Below are 27,201 nucleotides of genomic sequence, written 5' to 3' on the forward strand. Positions count from 1 at the left end.
AAAATAGTTGTTTGGAAGAATCATTTGTGCTGTACTTAGACCACTTCATAAAAAGGTATACTAAGAGATTCAGTGTGGGAAGACAAAAAAGTTCTGGTGATTAATAGTGATGATGTTTACAAAACAATGTGAACACATTTAATGCCACTTAACTGTACAGTAAAAAATGGTCAAAACGGGCCGGGCACAGTGGCTCATGCCTGTAATCCCAACACTTTGGGAGGCTGAGGTCGGCAGATCACGAGGTCAGGTGCTCAATACCAGTTTGGCCAACATGGTGAAACCCCATCTCTATTAAAAATACAAAAATAAGCCAGGTGTGGTGCATGCCTGTAATCCCAGCTACTCAGGAGGCTGAGGCAGGAGAATCACTTAAACCTGGGAGGCAGAGGCTGCAGTGAGCCGAGATTGTGCCACTGCACTCTAGTCTGGGCGAAGAGCAAGATTCTGTCTGAAGAAAAAAAAAAAGGTCAAAACGGTAAATTTTATTTTATATATATTTTACCACAATAAAGAAGGTATACTAATACACTACTTTTTAAAAAGAATTATAAATAACCATACTCCTTTATTTTAAGCTCAGTGATACTCTCATTTCTTTCTTAAAATTTTTTTTAATTTTAATTTTTTCTTTTTTTTTGAGACAGGTTCTCGCTATGTTGCCCAGGCTAGACTCATATTCCTGGGCTCAGGCAATTCTCCTAACCTCGGCCTCCCAAAGTGCTAAGATTACAGGCGTGGGCCACATGCCTGGCCTCACTTCTTAAAATATTCGTGTTAATAAACATTCTTCAGAAACTCAAGTTATTTTTTAAATTGTTTAACAAATTGCTTGAGCTTCCTCACTACAGGGTCTGCTGAAGAGAGGCACAGGAAGTACCTTTAGATCAGGTACGATGGCTCACGCCTGTAATCCCAGCACTTTGGGAAGCCAAAGTAGGAAGATCTCTTGAGGCCAGGAGTTTGAGACCAGCCTGGGCAACACAGTGACATCCTATCTCTACAGGAAATTTTAAAAAGCTGGGTGTGGTGGTTTGCACCATAGTCCAGCTACTCAGGAGGCTGAGATGGGAGGACTGCTTCAGCCCAGGAGGTCAAAGCTGCAGTGGGCTTATAATGGTGTCACGGCACACCAGCCTCCAGTCTGGGTGACAGAATGAGACCCTGTCTCTAAAAACAACAACAAAAAGTACCCTTAAAAGAAGTAAAAATAGGGCCGAGCGCGGTGGCTCATGCCTGTAATCCCAGCACTTTGGGAGGCAGAGGCTGACAGATCACGAGATCAGGAGATTTGAGAACATCCTGGCTAACATGGTGAAACCCCGTCTCTACTAAAAATACAAAAAAATTAGCCAGGCGTGGTGGCATGCACCTGTAGTTCCAGCTACTCTGGGAGGCTGAGGCAGCAGAATCGCTTGAACCCAGGAAGCAGAGGTTGCAGTGAGCCAAGATCGTGCCATTGCACTCCAGCCTGGGTGACAGCAAGACACCGTATCAAAAAAAAAAAAAAAAAAAAAAAGTAAAAATATATTCTTTAGCCAGTGACATTGGCTCTTGTTTACAAAATTATCCAAACATTCCTTCAAGTCTTCCTGATTTTGAAAAATAGAGTCTCAACTGATATCTCTAAAATTTGAGGCTGAGTACAGTGGCTCATGCTTGTAATTTGAACACTTTAGGAGGCTGAGGTGGCAGGATCCCTTGAGGCCAGGAGTGTGAGGCTGTAGTGAGCTATCATGGTGCCACTGCACTCCAGCCTGGGTGACAAAGACCCCATCTCAAAAACAAACAAAACACAGGAAAAAAAAAAAAATTCAAGATTTAGATTACAGATGGCTCCACAAAACAAATCTTGAGGGCAAGGATGTTTTAGCAATTTTACAATTGCCAGCTCTAGGCAGTATGCGACATTTTTGTAGGCACTCAGTGCTTTTAGAATAAATGACCTTATGCTGAGGAATGTGAAAAAAGATGTAAATCGGTGCTGTTTTATTGACAAATGGGATATGAAGAATGAAATGTGCAACACAGGGTTTAGATGAAGTGACAGGAGACTCAGCATATTATGGAAATTCTTATCTTGATTTTGTGTATATAGAAATAAAGATGTATTGGGCTGGGCGCAGTGGCTCACACCGGTAATTCAGCACTTTGGGAGGCTGAGGCGGGCGGATCACAAGGTCACGAGTTCAAGATCAGCCTGGCGAACATGGTAAAATCCCGTCTCTACTAAAAATACCAAAATTAGCTGGATGCGGTGGTTCATGCCAGCTACTCCAGGGGCTGAGGCAGGAGAACTGCTTGAACCCAGAAGGCAGGGTGCAATGAGCCAAGATCGTGCTACTGCACTCCAGCGTGGCGACAGACTGAGAGTCTGTCTCGATAAATAAATAAATAAATAAACAAAGCTGTTCCTCTGGTTTTCTATACTTTCCAGGTCAAATCTCACTATCACATGTTCCTGTTAACTTCAGTTTGACATCTTATCTAAAATGACTCCTAAAATATGTAATAATGATCATTACAATCCCTAAACCTACTGACTCTAACATCACAAAGAATTTTAAGAGGTCAAGGTTAAAAATCTAAAATTGGAAGTCATCAGCTAACAATGACATTTCAAGTCATGAGTTTGGATAAAAATAACCATGGAGATCAACATTCAGCAAAATACAGGCATAGTGGCCAGGCGTGGTGGCTCGCGCCTGTAATCTCAGCACTCTGGGAGGCTGAGGCAGGAAGATCACCTGAGGTCAGGAGTCTGAGACCAGCCTGGGAAACATGGTGAAACTCTGTCTCTACTACAAATACAAAAATTAGCCGGGCGTGGTGGCGGACGCCTGTAATCCCGGCCACTCAAAATCGCTCGAATCTGGGAGGTGGAGGTTGCAGTGAGCCTGATGGCGCTACTGCACCCCCGCCTGGATGACAAGAGTGAAACTCTTGTCTCAAAAAATAAACATACAGGCCGGGCGCGGTGGCTCACGCCTGTAATCCCAGCACTTTGGGAGGCCGAGGCGGGCGGATCACAAGGTCAGGAGATCGAGACCACGGTGAAACCCCGTCTCTACTAAAAATACAAAAAAAAAAATTAGCCGGGCGCGGTTGTGGGCGCCTGTAGTCCCAGCTACTCGGGAGGCTGAGGCAGGAGAATGGCGTGAACCCGGGAGGCGGAGCTTGCAGTGAGCCGAGATCGCGCCACTGCACTCCAGCCTGGGCTGGGCGACAGAGCGAGACTCCGTCTCAAAAAAAAACAAAAACAAAAACAAAAACAAAAAAAACAAAACATACATATACACACACATACACACACACACAGAGGCATAGGATAGTTTGCTACAGTTACTAAACATAAGAATATCCTTTTTTTTTTTTTTTTTTTTTGAGATGGAGTCTCGGTCTGTCGCCCAGGCTGGAGTGCAGTGGCGCAATCTTGTCTTACTGCAACCTTTGCCTCCCGGGTTCAAGCGATTCCCCTGCTTCAGCCTCCCGAATAGCTGGGACTACAAGGGCATGCCATCACGCCCGGCTAATTTTTTGTATTTTTAGTAGAGGTGGGGTTTCACCGTGTTAGTCAGGATGGTCTCGATCTCCTGACCTCATGATCCGCCCGCCTCGGCCTCCCAAAGTGCTGGGATCGCAGGCGTGAGCCAACACACCCAACGAAGAATATCTTATTTTCTTGAGGTTTCATCAGGCTTCACTTTGCCAGAATACATCTATCCCATTTTTCAATAACTAGATCTGGCTACCACATTTCCTCAGTTTTAACGTGTGTGTTTAAAGAGACAGGGTCTTGTGTCGCTCAGGCTGGAGTGAAGCAGCGGGATAAAAGCTCACTGCAGACTTTTTCTGTCTATAAATCTTCAACACTTGGCTGCGCTGCAATCTCTCTGAGCCTGCCCGATTCGCGAATCGTTCTTTGCTCAAACTGTTAAATTTAACTTGGCTAAGGTTTTTCTTTTAACACTTCCTACTAACGCTACAGCCTAAAACCTCTCCGGCAAAGTGCTTTTTCAGGTGGCAACGTACCAATCCCAACAAGTTTGTGGGAGTAATGAGGAAGAGGACTAACTCTCTATTCTTTCAGAAAAAGGGTTAGGCACAAGGAGCTCTAAAGGCTTGTCCGAAGTCTGCTGCAAAGTCACAAACCACTCAGAACCAGGTCTTCCCACACCCAATTACTTCCAAGTGATACTGTATCCGATTACCCCCATTTTCCAAGAGATAGTTTATTTTTTCCCTCTTTTCCCCTCCCCACTACACTTCCCACTCAGCCCTTTTTGAAATACAAAATAACCTCTCAACTCCCCTCACCAGACCAATCTCTACAGAGCAAATTCATCTACGAGATCCAAGACGCAACTCCCAGCTCCGGGGGTAGCCGCAGAAGGGTAAGCCTTTGAAAGCATGCCCACTTGACCACTTTTACAACTTATTTCTGCTCAGAAAGGCGTCAACTACCCGGTAGATAAGGCACCAGCTAGCAGAAACCTCTTGCTCATTTCCTCTCGTACCTTATAAAATGCCCGCTTTTTTGCTCCAAAGGCGAAGCTGCACAAATGTGCCGCTTCCTCCAGGCTGGCTTCGGAAATAAAATCCCTCAGGGCTCGCTCTTGTTAATTGGCCTCTACGTGCCGCGAGCAACTAACTCGCTTTTCCGTTAGAGCACTCTGAGGTCTGGTCAATCTACCCCACAGGAGAGCAGAGACCAGCACAGCGACCCCAAGGAAGGCTTTTGGCTTCACCCCGCCTAAGTCCTCAAAGTCAGCGCCTGAAGCATATCCTTGCCCCCACCGCCTGCCTCTGGCTGTGGTCACTTACACTTACAGGTAGTTCGCATCCACTGTAGCAGCGCCTGGCGGTCGGCAGGAACCACAATGCGAAGCCGCCGCAGCATCACTCCCTGCTTCGCGGTGGGAAATTTTACGTTGTAAGAGCAAGAGGCACAGGCACTGGTTGGCATTGCGCATGCGCAAGCAGAGACCGCCCCACCCACCGCGGAACCCGCCTCTAGTCTGCGAAGCCCTAAGTCCCACCCCTCTACGGAGGTTTCTCTTTCGCCCGGGAATCTCTGCCTACAGTCACACCTCCATCTCTCATCTTTCCGCTTTTAGCTGGGAGTGCTCCGCCTAATCACTTTTCTTAAGGTGGATCGTCGAAGCATGACTTCTCCCCCGAAATCACATCCCTAGACAGCCTCCTATTTTACCACTAACTTTACTACTGCAGTTATTCAGCGGTAGGAAACTGAAACCAAAAGCCAATCGATGCAAATAAACATCTAAACTGTTTCAGGAGCCGCGCAGAAAGAACGCCGCGGTGTGCCCCGGAAGCGGAAGCGCATCCTCCTCTAGAAAGGCTGGACTACGCGGAGTGGTGACGTTTCCTCATTGGGCGGAAGGTTCGGTGGCACTCGTCGGTTTTCCAGCTGGTGGGAGTTGGCGACGCGGTGCTGGGCGTTGGGACCCTACTTTTAGTTTGGGAAGTTGGGTTGTGGGGTCATACCTGTCTGTCTGCTCCCAGTTTTCTTGGGTTTTTTCCCACGGCGTGGGGCCTCGCTAAGGAATTCCCGGCCCCTTAGGGCCACGGCGTTAGCGGTGTCTTTTGCGGTAAGTGTCTGGTTTTTCCCGTCCCACACTACGGAGGGGCAGCTAGGGGCAGCCCCAGCGCTGCTCAGGAGGCGAGAGGCTCTGGGGGAAGTCTGCCTCCCTGGCCACCGGCAGTCGTTACCGAGACTGAGGTTCTGTGGCTCTTCTTTATCCCTTGTCTTCCATGAGAAGTTTTATTAAAGATGCACTGTGACCCTTTTGAGTTGTCTGCCGATTTACCTGCGCCAAATAAGATGTAGGCAGTTGCAGGCCTGACTCTTCGTTTTGCTTTCCTGAGCAGGAATTTAGATGAGGCTACTTCCCCGAAAATCTTTCTACTGGTACCAGACTTTTATTTTTCCTGTGTGTGTGTAGTGCTTAACACAATGTCCTGCGTGTAGTAGACGTTCAATAAATGAATATAGAATATCAGTTGAATGCCAATAATGATTTAAGATAGATCGATAGCTCTCTCTGTACCATTTGACGCTGCGACCATCCATTTCTTGAAACTTTCCCCTGCTGCCTTTCTTCATGCTATCCTCACCTGATTGTTTCATATGCTTAATTTAACAAAATATATACTTGTTCTTGGCTACAAGGATACAGAAATGAATAACAGTAACTCTGCTATTGAGAAGCTAACGCACATAAATATACATGATATCAAGATGGGTAATGAGAAACACTAGTTACGTGTAAAGAGCTATGGAAAGCTGTGGGAGAGCTAAAGTGCTCCTTAGGTGCTTTGTGACCCTCAGCCAGTTTCTATTCCAATCTAGCCTCAATATCCTCATCTACCTAATAGGCTTGTCATGAGGAAGAAAGGAGATTAGGTAAGAGGTTTGGTTTGGTTTGGTTTGGTTTAGTGCCTAGAACATAGCAATGGTGATGCCAAAGGGGAGGGAAATATTTCCCTCAAATCCCTTTTCCTCAGTTTTTTTATGTGGCCAACTGGTATTTTCTACCTTAATATAGAGATTATGCAAAAGCATCTTCAGGCCTTCCTTCCAGATTACTCTTCTCACCCGATCTATTTGGAAATTCTGGACCTGCCACAGGATTACAGTAAGATAAACATAAATGTAGCTTTTTAAAAATTGATTTTCTTCTATGTGCCATGGAGAAAGGGAAAGGCTTGAGCATATGCCTCTTATCCCTCTTCCTTTTTTATTTTTCACTCTTCCTTTTTCTTTTCAACTTTAAGGCCAACCATTTCCAAGGAATTCTTTTGATTTTCGTTTTAATTTTCTTCTTGGTAGCATTTTGTGTAAAGATTCTTTTATGGTTGACCTCATAGCCAAAAAGTATCATAAAGAAATGATTCCCGGTGTTTTGAGTTATTACCTCTTGTTGTTAATTGACTTTTTTTGGTATACTTTTTTTGCTGTAGAACTATGAATTGGTGCTGTGGTATTTACATAAAATGAGTTTTAAAATTTGAAAAACAATTACTTTAATGAAGAGAAAGTTGCTTGATACTTCTTGATATAATTGAATATAACCTTTGGTGCTAAGTTAAGGCAGAGGTGGTATGATGCATTATTTATCCTTTGAAGTCTTGTGTTAAACTGTTATATTTGATTGGGAGTTAGAACTTCTGTCATGCTGGGACAATTTCTGGAGTACATAGTAGGTGTTTAATGAATGAGTAAATGAATACAAGTGGCAGCTCCATCCCAACCTCTAGTCTGTTGACTAGTTGCACTGTAATTCTCACAAGGAGCACTTTGGAAAATAATTTTCCCTTAATAATAATCTCAGTCATTACTAAAAATTGGAAATTAGAAAAAGGTATAAGAAAAATAAAAATTGCCGGGCCCAGTGGTTCACGCCTGTAATCCCAGCACTTTTGGAGGCCGAAGCAGGTGGATCACGAGGTCAGGAGTTTGAGACCAGCCTGGCCAAGATGTTGAAAACACATCTCTACTAAAAATACAAAAAATTAGCTGGGTGCGGTGGCAGGCGCCTGTAATCCCAGCTACTCGAGAGGCCGAGGCAGGAGAATCGCTTGAATTCAGAGGGCAGAGGTTGCAGTGAGCCGAGATTGTGCACTCCAGCCTGGGCGACAGAGTGAGACTCCGCCTCAAAAGAAGAAAAAAAAAAGTTGCTAGTTGCTCATCATCCAGATATGACAAATGTTATTTTAACAGTTTATTAAAATATAATTCTTGGCTGGGCAGGATGGCTCAAACCTGTCCCAACACTTTGGGAGGCCGAGGCGGGCGGATCACAAGGTCAGGAGATTGAGACCATCCTGGCTAACAAGGTGAAACCCCATCTCTACTAAAAATACAAAAAATTAGCTGGGCATTGTGGCACTCACCTGTAGTCGCAGCTACACGGGAGGCTGAGGCAAGAGAATCACTTGAACCCGGAAGGCAGTGGTTGCAGTGAGCCGAGATCGTGCCACTATACTCTAGCCTGGGCAACAGAGAGACTCTGTCTCAAAAAAAAAAAAAAAAAAAAAAAAAAATATATATATATATATATATGTATATATATATATAACTCACACACATAACTCTTACACAGTTCACCTAAAGTGTACAATTGAAAGGATTATAGTGTATTTACAAAGTTGTGCAACCATCACCATAATCAATTTTCATACATTTTTATCATCCCATGAAGAAACCCCATACCTATTAGCAATCATTCCCTATTTTACTCCATCTCCTGAGCCCTAAGCAACTGTTAATCCACTTTCTGTCTCTATAGATTTACGTATTCTGAACAATTCATATGGAACTATAATATGTGGTCTTTTGTGACTGGGTTTTTTCACTTAGTTTCGAAGATTAATCCATGTTGTAGCATGTGTTCAGTACTGCATTTCTTTTTATTGCCTACTGATATCCCGTTGTATTTTATTCTACGTTTTACTTATCCATTCATAAGTTGAAAGATACTTGGGTTGTTTCTACTTTTTGGCTATTATGAATAATGCTGCTATGACCATTCATGTACAAGTATTTGGATGATATCTCATTAAGATTTTGATTTACAATTCCCTGATGGCTAATATTTTTTAAATACTTGTTTTTAGACTGTGTTTAACAAAATATGGATTATATTACATATGCAGTTTTGTAGTCTGCCTTTTGCATTTAAGCCTGTTTTTAGCATTAGCAAGCATATTTTACAAAATAATTTTCCTAATTTTTGCTCCCCTTTTTACTCCCCCCAAAACCATAATTCTTGGGAAACCTTGCTTAAATTAATATACCTAGAAAATACAATCCATGTTAATATATACCAAATTATTATTGGTTGTTACCATGGTATGGGAGCTGGTAGAATTAGGGGAATTATATTTTCTACCTTAAATATTTTTGTAATGTTTCAACTTTTACAATGAACGTATGTCATTTTGTAATCACAGAACATAAAGGTGAATTATTTCCCTGTGGAATAAGTAGATTCAGCATGAAAAACACTTCCTAAATTTGAAAGTCATAATTAACATTGTAAAGTTAGTCATTAAAATATATTTTACTAAGCTGGGTGCAGTGGCTCATGCCTGTAATCCCAGCACTTTGGGAGGCTGAGGCGGGCGGATCACGAGGTCAAGAGATCAAGACCATCCTGGCCAACATGGTGAAACCCCGTCTCTACTAAAAATACAAAAATTAGGTGGGCATGGTGGCATGCGCCTGTAGTCCTAGCTACTTGAGAGGCTGAGGCAGAAGAATTGCTTGAACCTGGGAGGCGGAAGTTGCAGTGAGCTGAGATCACGCCACTGCACTCTTGCCTGGTGACAGAACAAGACTCCATCTCAAAAAAAAATATATATATATGTGTGTGTGTGTGTGTGTGTGTGTGTGTGTATATATATATTTTTTTTACTAAATACAATACTTACAGGCCATTTTGTTAACTAAATTTACTTTTCTGTGGTCCTAGACTGTGAACACATATGCTGTGCAGAATTAAGAAAAATATTTAATATTAAAGTCAGAAAAGCAAATACTGGTTATTAGCCTTTGACTACTTTATAGAAAAGTATACGGTTGTCCCTTGGTATCTTGGGGGGATTGATTCCAGGACCAAAATCAGAGGATGCTCAAGTCCCTGATATAAAATGGCATAGTATTTGCTTATAACCTATGCACATCCTTCCATATACTTTAAAGCATCTCTAGATCATTTATAAATACCTAATACAAAATGTAAATAGTTGTTATACCATATTTATATACTTAAGTAAATACTCGTTATACTGTATTGTTTAGGAAATAATGACAAGAGGCCGGGCGCGGTGGCTCAAGCCTGTAATCCCAGCACTTTGGGAGGCCGAGACGGGCGGATCACGAGGTCAGGAGTTCGAGACCATCCTGGCTAACACGGTGAAACCCCGTCTCTACTAAAAAATACAAAAAACTAGCCGGGCGAGGTGGCGGGCGCCTGTAGTCCCGGCTACTCGGGAGGCTGAGGCAGGAGAATGGCGTAAAAACCCGGGAGGCAGAGCTTGCAGTGAGCTGAGATCCGGCCACTGCACTCCAGCCTGGGCGACACAGCGAGACTCCGTCTCAAAAAAAAAAAAAAAAAAAAAAGGAAATAATGACAAGAAAAGTCTGTACGTGTTCACTACAGGCACAGTTTTTTTCCTGAACATTTTGATTTGTGGTTGGTTGAATCCATGGTTGTGAAGCCCCGGATACAGAAGGCTGATTATACTATGTAGAAGTAATTTTTCTAAGTATATTTAGTTCTTGAGGCTAGTATTGATTCAAAAAGTCATTGACAAGGACTTAGAAGAAAGAACTTTTGGCCAGGTGCAGTGGCTCACGCCTCTCTATAATCTGAGCACTTTGGGAGGCTGAGGCGGATGGATCATCTGAGGTCAGGAGTTCAAGACCAGCCTGACCAACATGGTGAAACCCTGTCTCTACTAAAAATACAAAAAATTACCTGGGCATGGTGGCAGGCGCCTGTAATCCCAGCTGCTCTGGAGGTTGCAGTGAGCTGAGATTGCCCCATTGCACTCCATCCTGGGCAACAAGAGTGAAACTCCATCTCAAAAAATAAAAAAAGAACTTTTTTGTAGGGATTGTGTTGTAATAGGATTTGACATATCTGATCATTAGACTCTGTTTTATAATCTCAAATCAGACAAATCTGACATGAATATTTATAATTGTTTATGTAGAGGAAGGTGGGTTTTTGGACACTGCAGCTTCTGTTGAATAAGAATCTGGCAGTTGTAATTGGCACTAAATTTTAAAGATACCAGGAGTGGCTCCTGGATGATGGGACAGACACTTTAGTAAGATTGTTCAGAAAATGTCCACCTTACTTACACTCCAGATAATACAGAGATAGATACTCTGTATCATTAAAAAAAGAAAGGAAGTTAATAGTTAATCTGCTAGGTTTTTGAAGACAGCTTTATACGTATTGTCTCATTTAATCCTCACAACAGGTGTTCAAGGTATCTACCTTGGTAATGGTATTATCTCCATTTTGCAAGTGAGGAAAGTGAGGCTCAGAGAGATTAAGTAAATGCCCAAAGTAACATAGCCAGTATATAACAGAGCTAGGATTTGAATCTAAGTCTGTCAGACTCCAAAGTCTATGCTCTTTCCAGTACTTCACACTGCAGCAGTAAGTGTGATACTTGGCCCTGTGCTTACCTTACTTAGGGCACCCCAAACTTCAGCCTGTTTCCATTGCTCACTATCTAAATCCTAGTCAGACCCCAGTTAGAAGACCCTGTAACTCGAGCCAGGATCAGTCCTTGTATGTACTATTCTGATTGCAGTGATACTTATCATGTCTTTGTGAATGTTGCAATTATGCCTTCACAAAGAGGAATATATATCTTTAAATATGATTAAAATATGATTTCTCCCATTATGGCATAGCAGCAAAATTTGTCCTTGCAGTTTCCAGCAGGTATATTCAGCCCTATAATTTAAAGCATCATTCATACTCTAGCCAAAGGACTGTGGGAAGTCATTTTGCTTTTTTTGGCAGGGAATGGCTGTTCTATTCCCTATCCTACTTATATCGTAAAATTGTTGTAAGAGTGGATTGAGGTAATAGATGTTCAACTGTAGAAAAGTACTGTGTGCTAATCTGTTACCTTTCTAAAAGCCCCATCTAAGTAGAGATTCTTCTTTTGTGAAATTCTAGCATATCCAGATTGATTTCTATAAATTCGTTTTAGTTAGGCAAGAGAATCTTGAGAGTGTCCTTGAATTGTAGATTACTCCAATCTGAGATTAAGGCTTAGCTATTAACATACAAAAGGTGTTTTGCACTTTACTGTACATATTAGAACAAGGTGAGATTAATTTTTAAGTATCTTGTTGGAAATGCATGACAGGGAAATTCTGAAGAAGAATTATAAGTAATGACAAATAGATATATTTAATGTACAGTATAAATTACCCAAGTTACTGATTTTCTTTTGATTCATCATATTATCTTCATTGATTTATTTTGGTGGCTTTTAACAAGTATTTGCAATGCCTTTCATGACTTTAGTTCTTTGGTCTCACTTTTTCCCTAAGGCCTTAAATACATCATTTCATTCATTCATAATGTTCATTTTTATTAAGGATTTACTATGTAAGACTGAGGATAGATAAAGCAGTGAACTCACAGGAGAAAGCAAAAGAGGCAAAAATCCCTGCCCTTATGTAGGTTAAATTTTTTTTTTCTTTTTCTTTTTTTTTTTTTTTTTTGTTGAGATGGAGTTTTGCTCTTTCACCCAGGCTGAAGTGCAGTGGCACGATCTGGGCTCACCACAAGCTCCATCTCCTGGGTTCAAGTGATTCTCATGCCTCAGCCTTCTGAGTACTTGGGATTACAGGCATCTGCCACCATGCCTGGCTAATTTTGATGTTTTTAGTAGAGACGGGGTTTCACCATGTTGGCCAGGCTGGTCTCGAACTTCTGACCTCAGGAGATTCACCCACCTCGGCCTCCCAAAGTGCTGGGATTACAGGCATGAGCCACCGTGCCTAGCTGCAGTTTACATTTCAATAGTGAGATTATAGATGACAAATAATATAAATAAGCCATATGTCAGTTGATAATAGAACAATAGGAAAAAATATAGGGAAGGGGGTTGCAGTTTTAAATAAGTGATTAGGGAAGACCTCATTGAGTAATGGCATCTGGACAAATCTGAAGGAAATGAGGGAGGGAGTTATGTTGTCAAGCAGAGGAAGAGCATGCCGGCTAGTACCGAGACACTGAGGTGGAAATGTGTAGCGGCAATGGCTAGGAGGTCAGTATGATTAAAATCATTCATGTGTGTGTGTGTGTGTGTGTGTGTGTGTGTGTGTGTATGTATGTTGAGGGGGCCTTACAGTCCATTCTGCGGACTTTACATCTGTGTGTATTGAGATTTTAAGCAAAATTCTAACACGGAGTTTTCAGGAACACATCATCCTTAGACACTGTAGAGGAAACACTGTAAATGAAAAGTATTATTAGATGTTCTTATTTCTCTACTGAAATGCAAGATTTTATTTTATTGTTTTTGTGTTTTGTTTTTTTGAGACGGAGTTTCGCTCTTGTCACCCAGGCTGGAGTGCAGTGGCGCCATATCGGCTTACTGCAACTTCCACCTCCTGGTTCAAGCGATTCTCCTGCCTCAGTCTCCCGAGTAGCTGGGATTCTGGGCATGTGCCACCAACCACGGCTAATTTTTGTGTTTTTAGTAGAGATGGGGTTTTGCCATGTTGGCCAGGCTGGTCTTGAACTCCTGACTTCAGGTGATCCACCCGCCTTGGCCTCCCAAAGTGCTGGGATTACAGGCATGAGCCACTGGGCCCAGAGAGATTTTATTATTTTATGTATTAAAACTATATGTATTCATGTATTATATAATAAAGTATATATATTTTTTAATTTAAGGCAAAAATGTTTTAAAATATACTGCCAGTAACTACTTACAGAAGGAAAAGTATATTGGAAAACCTCACAGAAGTTTTTTAAATTTTTTAATTTAAAACAACCAGTTAACATGGAAAGTTAGATTTATATTTAAGAATTAACTAGGCAGCCATAAAAAGAATGAAATCATGTCCTTTGCAGCAACATGGATGGAGCTGGAGGCCATTATCCTAAGAGAGCTAATTCAGAAACAGAAAATCAAATATCTCATCTTCTCACTTATAAGTGGGAGCTAAACATAGATACACATGGACATAAAGATGAAAATGGTAGACACAGAGCATTCCAAAATGGGGGAGTTTGGGAGGAGACTGAAGATTGAAAAAGTATGTCTTGGGTTCAAGTTTCAATATTTGGGTCATACGTGTATAAGCCCAGTCCCCAGCATTACACAGTATACTGATGTAACAAATATACACATGTACCCTCTGAATCTAAAATAAATTAATTAAAAAAGTTAAAGACACTTCCTAGAGTTTGCCCCCAAAAAAGTTAACTAGTATAGCTTATCTATTTATTTATTTATTTAGAGATGGAGTCTCACTCTGTCTCCCAGGCTGGAATACAATGATGTGATCTCGGCTCACTGCAACCTCCACTTCCCGGGTTTAAGTGATTCTCCTGCCACAGCCTCCTGAGTAGTTGGAACTACTGGAGTGCACCACCATACCCGACCAAGTTTTGTATATTTTGTAGAGATGGGATTTCACCATGTCAACTAGACTGGTCTTGAACTCCCAACCTCAAGCAGTCTGCCCACCTCGGCCTCCCAGAGGGCTGGGCTTACAGGCCTAAGCCACCATGCTTGTCCTAGTACAGCTTTTTAAAATGAAGGATGATCTGTTTATGACATGACCTCTAAAAAAGTTAATTGTGGTGTCATGAATAGGATTATATCACTCCCAGTACCACGGTAAAGGATATGAACTGAAACATCTGAATCTTATTTCTTAAATGAAGAATATTAATTAAGGATCAATAATTATTTTGTATAATGGGTATGGCATAAGAAATAAGTCCTGGATCTTTTCCATGAAGTAGTTGGCTCTCAGGTTAAGTAACAATGTAATTGTAAAAAAATCTTATGGTAAGCAATTTTTTTTCAATTTCATCAAGTATTGGTAGTAAGTTTTTTTAAAGTTCTAAATTACCAAATTGTACTTGAGTAAAAGTGTAGTGTTTAATTTATAGCTCAGCCTGGGATATATGTTTGCCAGTGATAGGTCCTCGAATGCATTTTCCCTTCCTGCCTTTTTTTGATTCCTCTCACCTCTTTGCTTTCTCTATGGTGAATGAGTCAGCTATTTAATTTTCCTGTTTGTCTTAAAATTAATTAATTTATTTATTGAGACGGAATTTCGCTCTTGTTGCCCAGGCTGGAGTGCAATGGCGCGATCTCTGGCTTACCGCAATCTCCACTTCCCAGGTTCAAGCGATTCATCTGTCTCAGCCTCCCAAGTAGCTGGCATTACAGGCATGTGCCACCATACCCGGCTAATTTTGTATTTTTAATGGAGACGGGGTTTCTCCATTTTGGTCAGGGTGGTCTCAAACTCCCAACCTCAGGTGATCCGCCCGCCTCGGCCTCCCAAAGTGCTGGGATTACAAGCGTGAGCCACTGCACCCAGCCCCAAATTTATTTTTTTTAATACGGATGTATCAACCCTTGTTGCCCAGGCTGGAGTGTAATGGTGCGATCTCAGTTCACTATAACCTCTGCCTCCCATCTTCAAGTGTTTCTCCTGCCTCAGCCTCCCGAGTAGCTGGAATTACAGGTGCCTGCCACCATGCCCAGCTAATTTTTTTTTTTTTTTTTTTTGTATTTTTGGTAGAGACGGGGTTTTGCCATGTTGGCCAGGCTGGTCTCGAACTCCTGACCTCAGATGATCCACCCACCTCGGCCTCCCAAAGTGCTGGGATTACAGGCGTTAGCCACCACGCCCGGCCCTGTTTCTCTTGTTTTTAATCCCCTGTGTATTTTGTAGAGGGGATCTAGTCTGGATAATCTTGGTTGACTAAATTAGACTACATTAGCTCAGAAGGGTTACCAAAACAGTTGTTTTGAAGAGTTACCTTTTCTGCTAATATTGTTCATATTGGAAAATTGATATTCCCCAGACCTTGTTTTTAGAGCCCTTTGAAATCTCTGTTTCCTTCTAACTGTATACCCCTCTGTCCTGACCTGAATGTTTTGTTTCCTGTCCCCTAAATAATGCTCAGTGATCCATAAGTACAGTGCATATATAAGGCATAAGTGTGTCCCAGACTTGTCTCTCTCTCCATTTCTGACTATGCTATTTCATCTTCCTCAAATTCCTTTTTGTCTTCTCCACTTACTAAAATTCTACTATTATTTCAGGACCAAATTCATACTCAGTCTTTCCAATAAAGCCTGTACCCTCTGCCTTAGTCTAAAATTCTTCCTTTTCTTTTTTCTTTTTTTTTTGGAGACAGAGTTGCACTCTGTCACCCAGGTTGGAGTGCAGTAGTGTGATCATGACCTCCTTAGCTCAAGCAATCCTCCCATCAGCCTCCCTAGTAGCTGGAACTACAGGCACATGCCGCCATGCCTGGCTACTTTTTTTTTTTTTTTTTTTCAAGAGATGAGGTCCTGCTATGTTGCCCAGGCTAGTTTCCAACTCCTGAGCCCAAGTGATCCTACTTCCTTGGCCTCCCAAACTGCTGGGATTACAGGCTTGAGCCACTGTACCTGGCCTTTTTCTTCCTATTTCTTTTTTTTTTTTTTCTTGTTCCAGAGAAGCAGAATCAATAAAGTATGTGAATGTGTGTGTGTGTGTATAAATATATATGTAGAGAGATGGATATAAAGATAGATATTTGTTATAAGGAATTGGCTCAGGCCGTTATGGAGACTTAAATCTCAAGATCTGTAGGATGAGTTGGCAAGCTGGAGACCCAGGAGAGCCCATGGTGTAGATCCAGTCTGAATCTGAAGGCCTGAGAACTCAGAGAGCCATTGATGTTCTTTTAATCCAAATGCTTGAGACCCACAAAGAACCATTGTTTCAGTTTGAAGGCAAGAAAAGCTGATGTCCCTGATAGTAAGCAGTCAAACAGGAGGAATTCTCTCTTAGTGTTTATTTTAGTGTTCATTTATGTGCCTTGTCTTACCAGCTAGTAAATAAGCGTCTTGAGGGCAGGGACTACAAACCATATTTGCTTGTTTATCACCCATAAGCCCTTGCATCCTTACAAGTAGTAAGTACATCTAATATATAATACTTTATAAAATAGTAAGATTTTAGAGCTGGAAAGGGTTTTTGACTCTTATTTAACTGAAACAGAAAGTCTGTTGCATGTGACTATTTTTTGGAAAAACCAGGATTAGAATTTTATTTTCAATTCCTCATCCAGGGTTTTTTCTAGTAATTCTTATTAATAATAAATGATAACTTAAATTGTTATCTTATGTTAGAGTTTTCCTGGAATCAGAAACAGGTTTAAAATAGGAAGAGAACCAGCCTTGGCAGTATAGTGAGACCGCGTCTCTACAAATAATAAAAATTAGCTGGGCATGGTGGCAGGCATCTGTGGTCCCAGCTACTTGGGAGGCTAAGGCAGGAGGATTGCCTGCTCCCAGGAAGTTGAGGCTGCAGTCAGCTGCGATCACACCACTGCACTCCAACTTGGGTGACAGTGAGTAAGACCATGTCTCAAAAAAAAAAAAAAAAGAGTAAAATAATATACCTCTTTCCTTTGTGGTTAGAAGAATAAAATGAAATAATGTATGTGGAATCACTTAGTACAGTGCTTTAATATAGCTAATAGCTCAACAGTTGCTTTTTTGTACTAGAAAAGTTATTAAAACTTTTTTCTTTCTTTTTTTTTTTTTTTTGCTTGGGAGCAAGAATCAAAATAGTTTGCAGAGTCCTTTAATGTAGGAAATTAGGCAATATTCCTGAAGATTTCACCTTATTTTTCTCTTTTAATTTAAAAATGTGTATGATACATAATTCAGTATAAGTATTGTGCCAAAAAAAAAAGAACACATTTAATGTGAGTTTGTCATTATTTCCTCAAAGTATATTATTTGACATGTTAAATTTGCTGATTCATATGCAAGATTCCAATTAAGTATTTGAATATAAGGCATCATAACCAAGTGGCAGTTTTATCTTTATGACATGACTGTATTTAAGCACAGGTTGAGGCTATGGAAGGTGAAATTACAGTATCTAAACACTAGAGTGATTTGAACTGAAATACTCTTTAGAACTCTTCAGTCATGGAAAATGAAATTGATTATTTTCATTTAATTTTTTTTCCTCTCCAGAGTTCTTCGTAAGTACATCTTAAAGCTGTCAAGATGGTTCTAGCAGACCTTGGAAGAAAAATAACATCAGCATTACGCTCGTTGAGTAATGCCACCATTATCAATGAAGAGGTATGTAAAATATTGTATGAAAAATACATATGATTGTATATTATCACTAGCATTGGGAAGATGGCTTATTAATAATCTCTGTATTTATATGTATTTTGATGTAGACTTAATACTTGTAGACAGAAACCTAGAAGTGGATTCAGTAAGTAGTGTTTTATTGAGAAATTAACTACAACTTCAAATTTACTTCAACTTTCTATAAAGAATTTTCCAAAAAAAATCCAAAACAAAACTGACCTTAGCTTACATGTAAAAATGACATATTTTATCGTTTGAAAGTGTCTTAAATCTGGAACTGTACTTTTGTTTTCTCTGTTGATAAAGACCTAAAATTTCATTACCCTGCTTCTTTCTTCTTGGCTAGGCTTGTGTTTATCTGTCCTTTTCTTTGTGACTTTTATTTAGCAGTTTTGTAAAAGGCTAGCATTTCCATCTTGTCTGTTTTGATTCACTTTCTTTGAAATCTTCAGTTTTTTGGAGATTTTTGTAAGCCACTCCTTAGATCATATTAAAATACTTTTCTTCCTGGCTATATTGTTTTAAGATATTTCTTTGTTCCATTTGTCTCCCACAGATTGTATCTTAATGGTTTACTAATTGAAAAAGATGACTATGGTTCACAAGTATACTTTATATTTTGTATTAACAATGGGCAAGTACTGAATTTGGTGTTAGAAGGCATTGTTTAGAGTCCCACTGTAGCTATTTAGTAGCTGCACGATGTAAATTTGGGCAACTCAACTTCAGATCCCTTAGTGTGTAAAATAGGAAAATAGCATTTACCATAGAAAATAGTTTTAAGTATCAAATGAACTTTCTAACTTGGAGGTTAGAAAACTAATTCTTACGTAGAATTTGATCTCAACACTAAGCTAATGGAATTAAATAATTTTGAGACCATCTTAGAGATCATTTAGTTCAGCCTCTTATTTAACAGAAACAGAAAGTCAGTTTCATGTGATTATTTATTTGGAAGAACCAGGATTAGAACCTTTTTTTTCCTAATTCCTCATACAGGGCTTTTTCTAATACTTCTTATTAAATAATGAATCATAACTTAAATCATTTTTGGTCTTGTATTTCAGAATAAATAAAACAACTTTCCAAACAGTTTTCCCTGTTGGGTAGCCCTTATGTTCTTTGTGTTTATAGTAGAAAGGAAAGGAAACCGGGGGAGGAGTTCTTGGTGGGAAGTAGAGTAACAGCTGTTGCTTAAATTGGCAGCTTCTCTATTCTTGATACTGTGCTGCTAGCTAATTAACAAGGAGAAAGCCCTCTAGTGAAAGATCAGTTCCAGTTTTATCAGACTCCTTTAATGAGGGATAGAGAAAACTGATAAGCCTCTCCTTGTAGGGCATACAAAGTGAGGTGAAGGAGAGAGTTCATTCAACAAATAATTGAGGGCCTATGTTTTTGCAGACATTTTTGCTGGCACAAGAGATACAGTGGTGAACAAAATAGACTAAAATTCCTACCTTCATAGAGCTTACATTCTAGTGTGTGAGCACTTTATATACATGAGTGGCTAAAGCCTCATCTTTTCTTAAGACTTTTAATTTTATGACCTTTTAACTACAGTGCCTTGCAATTCAACAAACATATGATGATAATAAGTTATTAATAGAGGCTAGCCTCCTTTCCAGCTGTATTCTGCTGCTCTAAGTAAAAGTGACAAGACTGGCTAACTTTCTTCTGTCACATTTACTTCCACAGTTGTCCAGTTTTTAAGAAAAGCAAATATTAAGCCGGGCATGGTGGCTCACACCTGTAATCCTAGCACTCTGGGAGGCTGAAGTGGGTGGATCACCTGAGGTCAGGAGTTTGAGACCAACCTGGCCGACATAGTGAAACTCTGTCTCTACTAAAAGTATAAAAAATTAGCTGGGTGTGATGGCAGGTGCCTGTAATCCCAGCTACTAGGGAGGCTGAGGCAGGAGATTCGCTTGAATCCGGGAGGTGGAGGTTGCAGTGAGCCGAGATCATGCCATTGCACTCCAGCCTGTGCAACAATAGCGAAACTCCGTTTCAAAAAAAAAGAAAAAAAGAAAAGCAAATATTGTGACTATATACCACTACGTAATAACAACAGGAGCTCTTCAGTAACTTAGAAAACATCAAAGGCAACATCTATTTGTAGAAACTTTTTTTGGCTTGAATATTGTCTTTATTATTATTACTTTGTATGTGTGGTTTTTTTTGTTTTTTTGTTTGTTTTTGTTTTTGTTTGTTTTTTGTTTTGAGACAAAGTCTTACTCTGTCGCCCAGGCTGGAGTGCAGTGACACTATCTTGGTTCACTGCAGCCTCAGCCTCCTGAGTAACTGGGATTACAGACACATGCCACCATGCCCAGCTAATTTTTGTATTTTTAGTAGAGATGGAGTTTCGCCATGTTGGCCAGGCTGGTCTTGAACTCCTGACCTCAAGTGATCTGCCCACCTCGGCCTCCCAAAGTGTTGGGATTACAGGCGTGAGCCACCATGCCCGGCCTATACTTACTTTTACATAGGAATAAAATTGTGGTAATTAATACTTGGGTGTGTAAAACTAAATGGGGTTTCTTATTTTGACAAAATGACTTACATTTAATAAAGTTTTCTCTTCAGAACTAACTGAAAAACCCAGTATTGTGGTATTATTTTATTAAGCTATGGTTATATAATTGATCAACCATTGTTTTTATGGAACTTAATACATTGGGTACTTTAAATTTCATTTATTTCTTTATTTTCAGGTATTGAATGCTATGCTAAAAGAAGTCTGTACCGCTTTGTTGGAAGCAGATGTTAATATTAAACTAGTGAAGCAACTGAGAGAAAATGTTAAGTAAGTTAAATAAATCAGGTAAAAAACAGGCACAGTTAAGTTTAGTTTACAGGAAAGAAGTGCTAACTAGAAGTGTTTGCTATATCAGGAATCATTTCTGCTCTGCAGCACTGGAAAAGTGCTGTGTGAGAGCTCATATGTTCAGCGAGAGCATGTGTAATATGTTTCCATAATGATAGTTCAAAGAATAAACTACATGTGGTTTTCATTTAATTACATTTTTTTTTCTATTTTACTAGTCTTTTATTTGGATGGATTTAATTAAATACTGTGTAGTATTTTAATATATAAAGCCTTTTAACAATTCAGGTTCTTCATAGAAAAGTACTGCCATTTTATTCTTTTTAGGCTTAAGATGATATTAACCGTTATTGGAGAGCTGTATTCTCTTTCGTTCTCCTTTTGGTTTCTCTGTTTCATATTTGAATGAGAAATTAATGTATGTGGTCTCAGTTGTCATTTTCATTGGGAGAGGCACTGAGTTGGCAAGACACACAGAACAATACAGGTAGCTGAGTTAACTGCTTGAATCTTATCCCTTATCATGCTTTAGATATTTCTTCTTGTATTGTTAGACTGAGATTAGTTGTGGGACTACCAGCATTTAAGCATTTAGAAATAGAGAAAGTAGCCGGGTGTGGTGGCTCATGCCTGTAATCCCAGCACTTTGGGAGGCTGAGGCGGGAGGAACATGAGGTCAGGAGATGGAGACCAGCCTGGCCAACATGGTGAAACCCCGTCTCTACTAAAAATACAAAAAATTAGCCGGGCATGGTGGCATACGCCTGTAAACCCAGCTACTCAGGAGGCTGAGGCAGGAAAATTGCTTGAGCTTGGGAGACAGGTTGCAGTGAGCCAAGATCATGCCACTGCACTCCGGCCTGGCCGACAGAGCGAGACTCTGTCTCAAAAAAAAAAAAAAAAAAAAAAAAAGAAGAAATAGAGAAAGTAGTCCTGATTTCTGTTGTAAAGATATGTAAAATATATAAGCTGCAAGCAAAGTAAATAAAACTAGTTCTTTGTGGTGATATTAGGACAAATTTATACTTTCAGGTGTAATCCTTGAAAACCAAAGTCTTGTGTCTAATACTTCATGGCTAAAACTCTTTATGATATAGACTTACGAATCTGTAGTAATTACATGCATGTTAATTGGAAGACTATTAATATGAATGAATGAATAGTCGTACATTCTTTGGAGCAGAAGCTTTTGTTTCTTAGAGTTTCTTAACTGATTTTCTCCTCCCCATCCCAATCACCAACCACCATCATAAAGGTCTGCTATTGATCTTGAAGAGATGGCATCTGGTCTTAACAAAAGAAAAATGATTCAGCATGCTGTATTTAAAGAACTTGTGAAGGTAAAAGTATATGAAGATTGTGCTGTGATTCTATACTCGGTGGATAAAAATACATTAGCACTACACATATTTCAGAATATTTTTAACATGTCTTTATGGAATATTCATCTGTATTAACATATTAATGAAAGGATTATTAAGTTTTCTGAGGAACTTTTTTTTTTTTTTTTTCCTTTGAGAAGGAGTTTCACTCTCGTTGCCCAGGCTGGAGTGCAGTGACGTGATCTTGGTTCACTGCAACCTCCGCCTCCCGAGTTCAAGTGATTCTCCTGCCTCAGCCTCCCGAGTAGCTGGGATTACAGGCATGCACCACCACACCTGGCTAATTTTGTATTTTTGGTAGAGACAGGGTTTCTCTATGTTGGTCAGCCTGGTGTTGAACTCCCGACCTCAGGTGATCTGCTCGCCTTGGCCTCCCAGAGTACTGGGATTACAGGTATAAGCCACTGCACCTGGTCAGGACCTATTTTTATTGTAGACTTTACTGAATATACATAATTCCGAGTGCAGATATGATGGCTAGTACTATTCCTGCAAAAAATGCCAAAACCAAGATGCGATGAGTGAAATTTCACTACAGATTGGTTGATGAAAGGGCCTAAGTTTGGCCGGGCGAGGTGGCTCAAGCCTGTAATCCCAGCACTTTGGGAGGCCGAGACGGGCGGATCACGAGGTCAGGAGATCGAGACCATCCTGGCTAACACAGTGAAACCCCGTCTCTACTAACAATATAAAAACTTAGCCGGGCGAGGTGGCAGGCGCCTGTAGTCCCAGCTACTCGGGAGGCTGAGGCAGGAGAATGGCGTGAACCCGGGAGGCGGAGCTTGCAGTGAGCTGAGATCCGGCCACTGCACTCCAGCCTGGGTGACAGAGCGAGACTCCGTCTCAAAAAAAAAAAAAAAAAAAAAAAAAAAAGGCCTAAGTTTTTCTTCTTTCACTATCGTGATTTGCTTAGTGATGGTCCTGCTTTTATATGGCAAAGTCACACATAGCAAATATTCTTTTCTACACTGTTCATTTTGTAAGGAATTCCCTTTGCAAAGACCAAGTATCCCAATTCTTGCCTAGATTATGAGCAATTTTAAATTAGTGAAAGTTTTATTTTCAAGTAGTAAATATAGCTGGTTGCCCCTGCCTCATCTTATTGCTGATCATGCAAATTATGGTGAAAATCTTAGAGCTTAAAATATATATATATTGGCTCAGTTGTGGAAGAAAAAAAGAAAGGAGCTGTTAAAAAAATTATTTTAGTCCAGGCACAGTGGCTCATGCCTGTAATCACAGTGCTTTGAGAGGCGGAGGTGGGAGGATTCCTTGAGACCAGGAGTTTGAGACCAACCTGGGCAATGCAGTGAGAACCAGTCTCTACAAAAAAAAAAAAAAAAAAAAAATTGGTAAAAATAACTGGTGCAGGCTGGGTGCAGTGGCTCACATCTGTAATCCCAGCACTTTGGGAGGCTGAGGTGAGTGAATCACCCAAGGTCAGGAGTTCGAGACCAGCCTGACCAACATGGTGCAATCCCATCTCTACTAAAAATACAAAAATTAGCTGGGCATGGTGGTGCACATCTGTAGTCCCAGCTACTGAGGAGGCTGAGACAGGAGGATTGGTTGAGCCCCAGAGTTCAGGGGTGCAGTGAGCCATGATTGTGCCACTGCACTCCAGACTTGGGGAGAGGGTGAGACCCTGTCTTAAAAAAAAAACAAAAAAAATTTTTTTAGAGCAATAGATGGCTACTAGTTCTACAATCATTTTTCCCCCCACATTGTATGAATATTTTCTTTCTTTTTTTTTTTGAGTCTCCCTCTGTCACTGAGGCTGAAGTGCAATGGCATGATCTCTGCTCACTTCAACCTCTGCCTGCTGGGTTCAAGCAGTTCTCCTGTCTCAGCCTCCCGAGTAGCTGGGACTATATAGGTGCATACCACCACACCCAACTAATTTTTGTATTTTTAGTACAAACAAGTTTTCACATCTTGGCCAGTCTGCCCTCGAACATCTGACCTCAAGTGATCCACCTGCCTCAGCCTCCCAAAGTGCTGGGATTACAGGCGTGAGCCACCATGCCCGGCCTGAATATATTTACTGTTTTGGTACCAACCGCACTGATAGGATTTTGAAAAAGTTGTGTATCTCAGACAAGTATGTAATTTTCATTTACTCCACTAGACTTAATTAATTAAAAAAAGAAAAAAAAGAAATTCAGACCTAAAAGAGGTCAGAATTTATCCTGTTCATACTTACCAGTTTGCAGTTGAGAAAACTGAGCTAGTTAGTGGCAGACCCAGGTATGATCTCCAAACTCCTTGTGTAAGACTCTTCATTTCCTGATTGCTTTTCACTTAGTGTCTGAGGTCAGCACAGTGTGAGTGGAATTTTTTCTTTTTCTTTTTCTTTTTGTTGAGATGGAGTCTTGCTCTGTTGCCAGGCTGAAGTGCAGTGGCACGATCTTGGCTCACTGCAACCTCTGCCTCCTGGGTTCAAGCAATTCTCCTGCCTCAGTCTCCCAAGTAGCTGGGATTACAGTCGTGCGCCACCTTGCCCAGCTAATTTTTTTTTTTTTGTATTTTTAGTAGAGACGGGGTTTCACCATTTTGGCCAGGATGGTCTCGATCTCCTGACCTAGTGATCCACCCACCTTGTCCTCCCAAAGTGCTGGGATTACAAGCATAAGCCACCGTACCTGGCCTTTTTTTTTTTTTTAAAGAGATAGTCTGACTCTGTTACCCAGGCTGGAGTGCAGTGGTGCAATCATGGCTCACTGTAGCCTCAACCTCTTGGGCTCAAACAATCCTCCTGCCTCAGCGCCCCCCAAGTAGCTGGACTACAGAAACATGCCACCATGCCCAGCTAGTTTTTGCATTTTTTTGTAGAGACAAGGTTTTGCCATGTTGCCCTAGCTGGTCTTGATCTTCTGAACTCAAGTGATCCACCTGCCTTGTCTTCCCAAAGTGTTAGGATTGCAGGTGTCAGCCACTGTGCCTGGCTGGAAATTTTTATTGTTAGGGGCTCATAACCATAGGCAATTCTGGAGCATCAGGTGCTTTATTAAGAAGCATTTATTGAGTACCTACTTTATTTCAGGAAGTATGCCAAATGCTGCTGACAGCAGAGATAAATAAAACTGGTCCTTATACACAGATGCTTATGGTCTAGAGCAATGGTGTACAAAACAAGGTCAAAATTATTTCCATAATACTAAGACACTATTTGACTTTTGTACTGTGTTGACATTTGCACTGAAAACAATGGTAGGTAAAACTCCCTAGTATGAATCAAGGCAGTGGCACCATACGATACTAGTAGTTTCTGAACTCTTTTTTTTTTTTTTTTTTTTAAAGACAGAGTCCCTGTCATTCAAGGTAGAGTACAGTGGCATGATCAGAGCTCACTGTGGCCTCAAATTCATGGGCTCAAGCGGTCTTCTCTCCTCAGCTTCCAGAGAAGCTAGGACCAACGGCATGCATCACTGTTGTTTTTTTGTTTGTTTGTTTGTTTGTTTGTTTTGAGACAGGGTCCTACTCTGTTGCCCAGGCTGGAGTGCAGTGGTGTGATCATGGCTTGCTGCAGCCTCATCCTCCCTGGGCTCAGGTGATCCCTACACCTGAGCCTCCCTAGTAGCTGGGACTACTACTCTTTGAGCCCAGGAGTTTGAGACCAGCCTGAGCAACATGATGAAACCCCATCACTACAAAAAATACAAAAATTAGCTGGGAACGGTGGCTTACACCTGTAAACTCAGTTACTCGGGAGGTTAAGTTGAATCTGGGAGGTGGAGGTTACAGTGAGCTGAGATCACGCCACTGCACTCCAGCCTGGGCAACAGAGCGAGACCTGTCTTAAAAAAAAAAAAGCCACCAGGCACAGTGGTGCATGCCTGTAATACCAGCACTTTGGGAGGCCGAGGCGGGTGGATCACCTGACGTCAGGAGTTTGAGACCAGCCTGACCAACATGGTGAAACCCCGTCTTGACTAAATAAAAAAAGTTAGCCGTGTGTAGTGGCACATGCCTGTAATCCCAGCTACTTGGGAGGCTGAGGCAGGAGAATGGCTTGAACCTGGGAGGCAGAGGTTGCAGTGAGCTGAGATCACGCCATTGCGCTCCAGCCTAGGCCACAAGAGCGAAACTCCATCTAAAATAAAAATAAAAAGGACTTGTGTCTATCATCTGTCTCCGTCATGAGTTTGACAGTATCACACTACTTACTTTTCTGATGAGAGTCACTATTGATATTAATGAATGAAGTTTTTTGATTCTGTATAGTGAAATATGTCAGTGAAGAGAGATCTGCCTAGCTCAGTGAACCAATGTTTTGTGAATAACTAGCACATGATATTACAAGATCATGTACCAGTATAAGATTCATTTAAAATGCAAGATGGAATCACAGATTTTAATGTAACAGAGTATAAAAGTTTATATGGTTTTAGATTCTATATTACAGCTAACCTTTACAAACTACCATGATTATAAAGAAGCTCTGAGACCAAGAAGTTGAAAACAGCTGTTCTCAAGAGTGGGAGAAAGAGAAGACAAATTTATTAAATTATTTAGTAAAACATATGTTCCAAATAATGGGTCCATAGAGAGCTGGGAGATTTTGCCATGACATATAGAAAATGGAGGTGAATGTGGAGCAGCATCAGTGTACTGAAAGGATCTATGAGGAAGGGAAGTGGATTTATGTTTAAGACAGATTTTGCCTGTTTCAGAAGTTTGCCTAAGGGGAGGTTGATGCTTAGGAAAGGTATGAGAAAATGTATTTTTCTCTCTTCTCTATCTCATGGCTTTCCTTGAAATTCAGGTATAATATGGATTATGTAATTTTTATGGTTGGCTTGGTAGACTTTCTCTCAAAGGTTTAGACTTTGTGGACCACGTGATTTCTGTTGCAACTACTCAGCTCTGCTGTTGTGGCACAAAAGGAGCAAATGGGTCAGGCACAGTGGCTTATACCTGTAATCTCAGCACTTCGGGAGGCCAAGGCTGGAGGATTGCTTGAGGCCAAGAGTTCAAAAGCAGTCTGGGCAACATAGCAATACTCCGTCTCTACAAACAAATACTAAAATTAGTCAGATATCATGGCACACGCCTGTAGTTCCAGCT

The 27,201-nt window shown here is 40.8% G+C and overlaps 2 protein-coding genes across 16 annotated transcripts in view; one reads left to right on the forward strand and one right to left on the reverse strand.

The window, feature by feature from the left end:
- LOC144330214 (uncharacterized) overlaps positions 1-5,346 on the reverse strand; it is a 71,841-nt gene extending 66,495 nt beyond the window's left edge. For 4 of the 11 annotated variants that reach the window (XR_013396192.1, XM_077940898.1, XM_077940900.1 and 1 more), the window contains exon 1: positions 4,831-5,339. Coding sequence is in view for 3 of the 11 variants with exons in the window: in XM_077940898.1 (XP_077797024.1) it covers positions 4,831-4,973 (143 nt within the window). In the remaining 8 variants the exon portion in view is untranslated. Of the gene's footprint in view, positions 1-4,824 lie in introns of all 11 variants that reach the window. The other 7 variants (XR_013396197.1, XR_013396198.1, XR_013396200.1 and 4 more) reach the window with 5 other exon arrangements.
- A 10-nt stretch (positions 5,347-5,356) lies between these two features.
- The window catches only part of SRP54 (signal recognition particle 54), a 46,828-nt gene continuing 24,983 nt past the window's right edge, over positions 5,357-27,201 (forward strand). Inside the window, exons 1-4 of one of the 5 annotated variants that reach the window (XM_015143531.3) lie at positions 5,357-5,404; positions 17,797-17,907; positions 20,640-20,731; positions 22,008-22,092. In XM_015143531.3, the coding sequence (XP_014999017.1) occupies positions 17,830-17,907; positions 20,640-20,731; positions 22,008-22,092 (255 nt within the window). In that variant the 5' untranslated portion in view covers positions 5,357-5,404; positions 17,797-17,829. Of the gene's footprint in view, positions 5,613-14,397; positions 14,590-17,796; positions 17,908-20,639; positions 20,732-22,007; positions 22,093-27,201 lie in introns of those variants that run through there. The other 4 variants (XM_077937690.1, NM_001260852.2, XM_015143530.3 and 1 more) reach the window with 4 other exon arrangements.

This window comes from Macaca mulatta, chromosome 7 (assembly GCF_049350105.2).
Source record: "Macaca mulatta isolate MMU2019108-1 chromosome 7, T2T-MMU8v2.0, whole genome shotgun sequence".
Taxonomy (NCBI): Eukaryota; Metazoa; Chordata; class Mammalia; order Primates; family Cercopithecidae; genus Macaca; species Macaca mulatta.